At 45.0% G+C, this 10,026-nt stretch overlaps 1 protein-coding gene and 1 long non-coding RNA gene across 2 annotated transcripts; one reads left to right on the plus strand and one right to left on the minus strand.

Annotated features, from left to right (window-relative positions):
* Positions 1-97: 97 nt before the first annotated feature.
* Positions 98-1,361, minus strand: LOC102299594. The gene is made up of 3 exons (XR_318072.2): positions 954-1,361; positions 599-649; positions 98-220 (listed from the first exon to the last, which is right to left on the minus strand). It is a non-coding gene; the product is annotated as an uncharacterized LOC102299594 (long non-coding RNA).
* A 104-nt stretch (positions 1,362-1,465) lies between these two features.
* Positions 1,466-7,292, plus strand: LOC102299801 (GTPase IMAP family member 9). Its single transcript, XM_005953029.2, has 3 exons — positions 1,466-1,741; positions 5,325-5,882; positions 6,434-7,292. The coding sequence occupies exons 2-3, from the start codon at positions 5,342-5,344 to the stop codon at positions 7,156-7,158; spliced, it is 1,266 nt and encodes a 421-aa protein (XP_005953091.1). The 5' UTR covers positions 1,466-1,741; positions 5,325-5,341; the 3' UTR covers positions 7,159-7,292.
* Positions 7,293-10,026: the final 2,734 nt, after the last annotated feature.

The following is a 10,026-nucleotide window of genomic DNA, read 5'->3' on the forward strand; positions in this document are numbered from 1 at the left end:
TTAAATTGAATATAGTTAGACTGGTTGACTGGATTAGAGCCTGTGTTTGTGTGTCCCTCTGTGCATTTGTGTTTCAATATGCCTCCATATTTGTGTGGTGTGTGTGTGATACCTGAGGAATGACTGGACGCAGCTCTGAAGGCCTCTCTTCCCAGGATGGTGTTTCCACTGGAGCTCTTTCCTTCTCCAGTCTTCCCGACCAGAACCAACCTGAGTGACACTGAACACAGACACACAGAGGTCAGATCGTATATGCGGGACATTCCAGGCTGATCTACAAAGGACGGTATTAGCTGATTTTTAAATATCACATGACCAAACTGTTTTTTGTTCTGACTGAGAGCTGACAGGAGGTGCTGTGAGGGAGCACAACTAGAGCTGTACGATATTCGTCTTGTAATCGGAAGGTTGAGGAGCAGCTTCAATATAACCAAGCCTGCAGAACCAGCTGAGACCAGCTCACACTCATGCTGAGCTTAAATCCTTCACCATCCACCTGCCAGCTTTTCTTTGGTCTTAAGTTATCATGTGTTAGTCAGAGGTCGTTCGTGTTTATGGTTCCTGTTTCTTCTGGAACATAAAATTGAAGAGACCACACCTGTTGGAGGCTCCTGTTTACTGCTTCTCCTCGTCCTCCCTCCTGCTGCTCCTGCGCGCGCGCGCACACACACACACACACACACACACACACACACACACACACACAGTAATCTTTTACATGAAAGTGAAAGTAACTGAAATTAAAAACTGCGTCACCCACGAAAAACCCGCTCAAACTGCGTTTTTCACCAAAAACTAACCACTAAACTACACACGCGCGCGCGCGCACACACGTACAGGTGTATATTAATGAAGTGTCCTCTTTGTTCGGACAGTTTGATGACTTTGAGAAGCGCAGACGGAGAACAATGATCGGATCGGCTTTAATTAAAATGATTTCCACACACACTCACCGGACTGTTCCTCCGAGGCCATCACACCTGCTCTCACAAATTCACCTGTTTATCAGTTATTTGTTCGAAACTTCGCTCAGTAAGAAGGTCCCACTGAGCCGCCCTTTTCCGGTCTCACCTTCAAAATAAAACGGTGGAGTCCGGACCGCGGGATGGTTCAGTTTCATTCTTGGGGAAAGATCCAGGCTTCATATTCTTGTCTGTTAGTGATGACTGAACCCAGGACAGCTGGAATAATTACCTGCTCAGGTACACTGTCGGACTAAGCAGCTTTACATCACCTAGGTTCAGATCAGTAACACAACCTTAAAAGAGGGCGGAGTCATCTGCTGTGATGGAAACTAAAGCTCAGGCGAATCACGATGTGTTAATATCACAACTGGCCTTCGTTTAGAACTGGGGATAAAAATAAACTGGTTCAGATATTTAAAATGTTTTCTAGTGAAATACTAACGACTCTAGTAATTTTATTTTGAAGAGCACTCCTGTTTCCGGTGTCAGCAGTTCGCCCTTCAGTCAAGAAGACGGAACCACAAAGAGGAGGAAACGGCCTGAAAAGTTCAGATGTGTTTCCGGGTCTCTGCGCTTTTGTTTCTGCGTGTCGGTGTGAGCAGCTTCACCTGGACAGGTGAGTGCAGCGGGACCACGGGGACCAGCAGGGCTCAGGTGTGACCGGCAGTGAGGGCCTCGGCAGACGAACCCACAGACAGGATCGTGTTCGTCTTCAGGTGTACACATCTGCGCATGCCCGAGTCTCCGTGAGGCCTCCACAGACACTCGCGTTCACAGTAAGTTGGGTGTGAGTGCGTGGGGCGCGTTATCAGAGATTTCAGTCATATCGGTTCACCTCGGTAAAGTTGGTGAAAGAACAGGAAGTAACCCCAAAGATTAAAAAAGAGAAGAAACGTTTCATTCACGGGCTCTTTGTGGACGTAAACACTGTGGACTAACAGCTGAGGTTGGGCGATTGGACGAACATGTCGACAATAGGCCGACCCTTTCACCGATCGCTTTTACAAGAGCGATTTATTTATTTATTTGCCCATGAGTAAGTTTGGTACTAATGTTGGTTGACCCTAAGAGAAGCAGTCAACGGAAAATAATAGTGCTGTTTTAACAGCTCCCTCCCAGAGTGCGCCCAAATGCAGCAGCGATTCAAACTCAGAACAGAAAGAAAGAACGGCAGCAGCCTGTGATCAGAAAAACACAAAAGCATTTTATTTAAACAAAAAACCACAATGTTGGGGAGGGAAACAGAGAGAAACTGGCTTCTTTTCCACTATAACTGTGTTTACAGACCGTTCCAGTGTTTCTGTCTGACACACTAGACCAAACAGCAAATACAAAATTAAACAAAAAGTTAAAAATCAAAATGAGTCTTCCAGTGAACATAAAAAAATCTCACACACGTCTTTTGTGCGATTCAGCGCATTTCAAATGAATTATCCAAAGAGTAGCTATGTTACTACTGAAACAAACAAGAAAAGAAATAAATATTAAAGATTAAATATTCCCTCCAGACAAAACTAAATGCGCAAATCAGTCCGTGCATGATCACATTCCTCCGCCCATAAAAAAGTCTGCGCCTGTGCGAATATATCGTTGGTTAATGGACCGACAGTTTTTATATGTCGCCCACCCTTAGTAACAACCAGGCTCAGTGTCTTTGAAGATTCTCATTCATCCAGGTCATCGTGGCCTAAGGAGCTTGGAAAGGGTCACATGGTGGAGAGTCCACCAGTCCAGGTCCCACTCATGTCTGTGGAGATGTTTACCTCATCAGCTCATTGATGTCACTCTAAAGGAAGAGAACACCTGTGAAACGCTGTGTGCACAGTGTGTGGATGTAATCATGTATACTGGTTACTGATGTGCCAGATGTTTATATAGATAACATCTGTTTGCTGAGTGCAGCTACAGCACACTAACTCCTCCCACTCTAATGCTGATGAGGTCTGTATCTGATCAGTCTGTTACCTGGATGCTAGGTGTCACTGGAAGGGTGGGGATGGTGTATGTGTTAATATTAATAATGGTGTATTTCCACTGTGGTATGAGTTGTGTACATACTGAAGAAACAGCAGTATTATTCAGTCACACATTATGTTACGGTGCATATTTACAGGTGCCATGTTTGTTAGTGCCATGTTTGTTAGTGCCATGTTTATAATCCTTTTATTGAGCTATATTTATCCAACATTAAGGTTCCTGTAACCCTGTGTTGTGCTGCTCTTAGAGTCCTGCTCTGTCTGCTCTCACCCATGTGTTGACTCAGTTTGGTTGTTATAATCAGAGGTCACTAGGAGATAGCGGTGCAATGAATCAAAAATGTCACGGTTCGGATTGGATCATGGTTTTAAGTCACGGATCGGATCAATGTTCGGATCAGCAAAAAAAGGAAAAAGACAAAAATGTAACATTTACTTCACTTATTAAAGTATTTTTTGCCTGTTAAAAACATTCAACTCTAGACTCATTCCACGCAATTATAAAAAAAATGATGGTACAATATGGGGCAGTACAGTCTTTGTATCTACCACTCAATTCAATTTTATTTATAAAGCGCCAAATCACAACAACAGTCGCCTCAAGGTGCTTTATAATGTAAGGTCGACCCTACAGTGATACACACCGCTCATTATATCGCACTCTGCTGTGATATAATGAGCGGTCACGGTCACGTAGCTTTCCGTTGCCCTGGAGCTCCACCCATTTGTAGCAGTTTGGGCAACAGAAAATGTCTGGGACAGTTCAGCCATGACTTAAATCTTTTCCTGCTCATACTTGCTTGGAACGATCTTGTAGGGGCGGGGTTTTGATAATCGATTCATCGATTAAAATCGATTCTGGCTTGGATAACGTGAAATCGATTCATTAAAATCCTGAATCGATTTTTTAATATAAATTTATTTTGCCCAAAACACCAGAATCTCTGGTGAAAGATCACAAAATTTCAACAACCACCAAACAGCTAAGACAGTAAATGAGAGCAGGAACACGGCTTCTGCACAAAGACGAGAACAGAAAGCCGGCACCCGCGGATCAGAATCAGTGAGATGTCGCCTTTCTCAGCTGACGGTCGAGGCTGAAAGCCGACAGCTCGCTGGTCCTGATGTGTCGGCGGGTCCACGCTTTGTGTTCACGCCCTTTATGCGCCGATTCTAAAGCTGTTAGTTTGATGTCTCTCCAAACATTATTGACTGAACCAGCAGCAAAAGAAGATCCAAACTAAGCTTCACATAAACATCGTCATGAATTCACTCTGACTTTTGCTGTTTTGCTTCCACCAGGATAAAATCTCACTTCATGCACAGCTCTCTCTCACTCACTCGTCTCCAGTTGTTTACAGGCTGTCGGCCGCTGTTTTTTTCCTTTTACTTACTTCCGAAAAGAAAACCTAATTTCTGCCGTTCAACACTGAACAAATTTAAACTTTTGCAAAACGCCGTGTCTCTAATAAAACTGCTGTAACGTCAGAGGTAACGTTCATATGTTGATTAATGGTTTTCTTTCATTTTTGATGCACTGCAGAATATTTTTATAAAATCCAGAACAGGAAAATCACCTTCATGTTTTTCTGTTTTATCTTCAGCTGCTTTGACACAAAGGCCTCTGCTGTGACGCTCACACCTGTGATAAAGTCTTGCGTGTGTCAGCTTCCTTTTTGATACAAAAATATGTAAATGTACTGATCTGAATTATAATATTTCTGACTGTCAAAATTTCCCAGATTCAAATTGAATCGAATCGAATCGATTCGGGACCTTGTGAATCGGAAACTAATCGATTCTAGAAATCAGTGACGATACCCAGCCCTACGATCTTGCCACTAAAGTGGACGCACAACGGGATATCATAGCGTGGCTCAAGCATGTTCATCATAGTTTAAACCGCTTGTTTTGCACACGGCCTCCCATCTGCAGTTAAACACCCCAACGCCTTTTGTAATAGCTTCAGCCCGGTTGGATCGGGCAGCAAAGGGCTGCTTAAATACCGCAAACGCCTCTGCTCCTCCACTTGGACCGCTAGCGCTGACCATAACTATCACTTGACAGACTGACCACGCCACCATACACATACTTTTTTTCTTCTTTTCCGTTGCACCACTACTAGGAGATGTACCCGTCACGATCAGCATCGTTCTGCCCTGCGTTAGCCAGTCTGGATGGGTATCCGCTGTTAGTTCCTCAGCCAGTAGGTGTGGATCATGTCAGGTCATATTTCTGTTGTATGTTTGTACTTTTATTTAAGCCTCTTTAATTATTATCTGTACTATGTGGTATAGCACAACAGGCAGACTTGCACAGAGTAATATGGTGATGTACTGTGATAGCACCACCACAGTCACCACACCTGTGCTGTCTCCTGCAGGTCTCTGACGTTCAGCCATGGATGATCATCTCTCCATCGTCCTCCTGGGAAAAGTTGGAGTTGGTAAAAGTTCTTCAGGAAACACCATCCTAGGACGAGCAGTGTTTGAGTCCAAACTGTCCCTCAGACCAGTGACCAAACTCATCTGTGTGGAAACGGGAACTGTGTTTGGGAAGCAGGTCTCGGTGATCGACACTCCAGAGATATTGGGATCAGAGCAGCAGGTCCAGACCTTCTGTCAGTGTGTCCTGCAGTCTGTCAGACCTGTTCTGTTCCTGCTGGTGATCAGAGTGGGTCGGTTCACCGAGGAGGACCACAGGGCCGTGGAAGCAGCGAGCAGAGCGGTCGGGCCTCACAGGCTGGAGAAATGTTACCTGCTGTTCACGGGTGGAGATGAACTCAAGACATCAGTGGACGATTATGTTTTACAGAACAGAACAAGTTCACTTCCAGATGTTGTAAAAAGGTTTTCACAGAGAACTCACCTGTTCAACAACAAAGATGGAGGACGGGAACAAGTGAGAGAGCTGGTGCTGAAGGCGGGACACCTCCCCACAGGTAAGAGCTGACCTCCATGAGACAGATGCTGCTGTGGGCACATCTGTGCTGAGTGTGGGCAAACAGCTGCTCACAGCTGGATTTGCACTCTGTCAGAGAGCTGATGGTGCCACACCAGGCATGTCAAAGTGAATTTACACTGAGGGCCACATACAGCACCCTCTGTAAGTTCAACTACTCATTTAATCAACATAACATTACAAAGAAACGCTGCTCTGGTGGTGGTGTGGGAGTCTGTATCAGAGAAGCTGTAAAATAATACAATCCTGTGGAAGTTGCTAAATGTTTGGCCTCCTTTACATTTTCAAAGATGTCCAGTGGGTCCGGTGGAGTCTTTGATGGGCCAGTTGTGGGCCCCGGGCCTATGTTGGACCTCCCTGTGCCGACCAAAGATCAGCTCAGTGCTGAGAGCAGCTGCAGCTCTTCATCACAGATAATGTCAGAGCTGCTGCTGAGGTCACATGACCAGTGTCAGTTTGTTCTCAGGCTGTGAGCTGCAGACAAACTACAGGAAACACTTCCACTCATGATGCTCTGATCTTCTCCTACAGGTGGAGCAGAACTCAGGATGGTGCTGGTGGGGAAAACAGGAGTTGGGAAGAGTGCATCAGGAAACACCATCTTAGGGAGGAGAGTCTTTAGATCTGCACGATCTGCTGCCTCAGTAACATCAGAGTGTGAGAAAGAAACAGGTCAGTTTGATGGTCAGACCCTGGCTGTGATTGATACTCCAGGTCTGTTTGACACCCATAGAAGTCAAAGGGAGGTGATGACAGAGATCGCTAAATGTGTCGCCTTGGCTGCTCCTGGTCCTCATGTGATCCTGGTTGTGATCCAGCCTGGCAGATTCACTAAAGAAGAAGAAGAAACACCGAGAATCATTCATCAGATGTTTGGAGAAGAAGTAGCAGGTTACACCATGGTCCTGTTCACCCGTGGAGACGACCTGGAGGCTGATGGAGTCACCATAGAGGACTATATCACACAGTGTCCAGCTCTCCGTGACTTCATCTGTCAGTGTGGTGGAAGATATCATGTTTTTAACAACAGAAGCAGAGATCCTGCTCAGGTCAGAGAGCTGCTGGAGAAGATCAACACCATGGTTCAGAGAAACGGAGGAAGCTACTACAGCACTGAGATGTTCAGACAGGCTGAGAGAGCCATCAGAGAAGAAGAGATGAGACTTCAGAGAGAACATCTTGAGATGTTAGAAGACAGGCTGAGAGAGAGGAGACGCCTTCTGATAGAAAATCTGACGCAGTGTGTTCTTCACTGATCTTCATCATTAATTATTATTAATCATCGTCATGAAGACAAAGAAGGAAAATGTTCATTTGACCTGATTAAAAGCTGACAGTCTGATTATTGATCATGTGATTATTATTATTAAACAGCTGTTTGATCCTGTGATCAGTCTGATTGGTGATGTTATTGATCAGCTCCTCTGATTGGATCCTGTTGATTATATATATCATTAGTGTTGATGTAAACTTCCTGTCAGCAGTTTAAACCATGTTTCATTCAACGTCACGTGACTGTGACGTCAGCGGTGAGCAGAGCGCCCCCTGTTGACCTGCACAGTTTCTGTGTTGACCTGCACAGTTTCTGTGTTGACCTGCACAGTTTCTGACCAATGGGATCACAAAGCTTCCGTGCGTCCTTCAGCAGAGGAGACACTGGAGCATCCTTTGTGAAGGGGAGGAGGAAACGCCGTCCCATAATTCATAGCGACGGAGCGTTCAAAGTAAAGAGCACCATCGTGTACACCTTCATCATAACTGTTTGCATTTCATCCAGAAGCTGCTGATGTACTCAGTTTGTATCAGCAGCCGCTACACTCACAGCTCAACCCGCTGCAATAAAACTTCTTCCTGTTGACTCTGAAGGTTATGTTCCAGATTAATGGTTGTGTGTGATTGTGCAGCAGCATCAGTGCGTTTAGTGCAGTAAACTGTGTCGACTGCAGTTCACGTGTTGTGTTTGTGAAGGTGAAACTAATAAAAGTGGTCCTGTGCTCAGGTTTGAGCCCCAGCCGGACTCTGAGCCTCTCTGTGAACAGACGTGGATTACTCGATTACTCTGCAGTGCACAGAAACATCCACTGACTGCTGTGAGGTCTGTGAGCGGCCTCTGCTTCCTGAAACATCACTGACCCAAACCCGCCCAGCTCCTTCAAAGTGAATCACATGGATGTTGTTCACGTTCATTACAGCACTAATAACATGAATCATCTCTTTATTCATACTTAGTGACGTGTGTCCATGCTTTTATTTAATGGTGTCGTGTTTCCAGAAGTGACATAGTGAAAGTAAAGCTCAGTCCTTCGTAACATCTGGCGAGGCATCATGCAATGTTCCCTCTAAGCTGTGCGCGTGCGCAGTTGCAGACTGCTGGCACGGTCTCTGTGCACAGAAAAAAAATCTCACCTGAATTGAAATTAAGGCTACGTCCACACGTACACGGGTATTTTTGAAAACGGAGATTTTCCGTTTTCGTTTTAAAAAATAATCCCGTCCACACATAAAGGCAGAAATGAAGGAAAACGCTGCTATGAACATGCCAAAGCAACAGGTGGCGATATATTCCTAACCGTGCAGAAATGTTGGCCAATCAGAAGTCTAGAAGCCTCGGTGGGAAAAAGTAAACAAAGCTGGGGCATAGAAGCAGAACCGAGCCGTATGTGTGGACGGACAGTAACTGTGTATATGTAAGCATTTAAACACTGCAGAGAGTAGAATTAACAGTAACAGTATTGTAGAAATTCATTTCACCGAAACAATAACGTGGCGCACAGTGTGACGTCAAAAAAGCCGCACACCTTTGACGTTTTCTCCGTTTTTCTCGTCCACACGTAAACGCAAAAACTGAGTTTTCAAAAATCTCCACCCTGGCCGGAGTTTTTAAAAATCTCCGTTTTCAGGGACCAAAAACGCCGTTTACGTGTGGACGAAAGGTGCAAACGCATAGAAAAATCTGCGTTTTCAAAAATACCCGGGTACGTGTGGACGTAGCCTAAAATTAATACGTTAACGATCCTGTTCTGCAGTGTTAGTCAGTGACTGGCTGCTCCCATATGGGATCAGAACGATGCCACCTTATCCCACAGTCCAGCCAATGATGCGATTCACATTCATATATACGCAGCTAATCAACGTCGCTGACAGGCTGTGACAGCGTCCTTATGTGCCGACACCGGTGTTTTAGCAAAGCGGCTGATGTGGAGTGAAGCCATGTTAATGACAACGTGTACAACCATTGGAGATGTGAGTAGGACAGACGGAACAACTGACGGACAAAGTGTGGACTTTATACCAGTTTTTAAATTGTTGATCGGCCGCGTAAAACCAGAGTTATGATAAAAATATCTGCAATGTTTGTTTCTTCCTGAATACTGTCGTTGTTTATATTTACTGCAGGAAGAAACGGTAAAAACTGCATTTTATAAGGAAAACACTCGAAAGTCTGTGAGCAAAGACAAAACACCCCCATCCTTTCCTATTGCTTGTTTGCTTGATGCTTGTTTCCTGCGAGGGTCTGTGTGGGTCTGTGTGCCGCGCTGGAATGGTAGCGCTGTGCAGGGCGGCTGCTGTGTTCGCTTCGGATTACTCCTCACCCCCCACCCACCCCTGTGGCTTGTCATGTCTTCACAATGTTGTGCTGTGGACATTTATGTGCTTTTTGTGCAAAGGAGTTTTTTTGTTTCTTGTTCTCATGCTGTCCTACTATGGAAGCATAGCATGAGTAGGGGTCTCTTCTTTTCCTCTTGTACTTTCCCCACTGTAGTGTACATTTCAATGTTTTTTTCTCTAATGCTACCAATCTCCGACCTGTATCCCCATGTAATGTTTGTGCTATATGTATAAGGTCGGGGGTCCCATTTCACTGCAGGGCAACCTGCATGTGACGAATAAAGCTTTGATTGATTGATTGATTGATATTGGTCAACAAAAGTACCATGTCGACCAATCCAAAAATGATATGGCAACATCTCCAAAAGTTGGTTCTGTTCATCTGGACGCAGCGTTTTGTGGGAGAAACGTTTCGTCATCATCAGGTGACGTCTTCAGTCTCAGCTGACTGCAGGTTTCAATCTTATAAACAGGACATTTGCATAATGACTGAAACCAGCCCACTGAAGGAACAA

Source organism: Haplochromis burtoni, unplaced genomic scaffold (assembly GCF_018398535.1).
Source record: "Haplochromis burtoni strain Fernald_Lab_line unplaced genomic scaffold, NCSU_Asbu1 Contig_2774, whole genome shotgun sequence".
In the NCBI taxonomy this organism is placed as follows: domain Eukaryota; kingdom Metazoa; phylum Chordata; class Actinopteri; order Cichliformes; family Cichlidae; genus Haplochromis; species Haplochromis burtoni.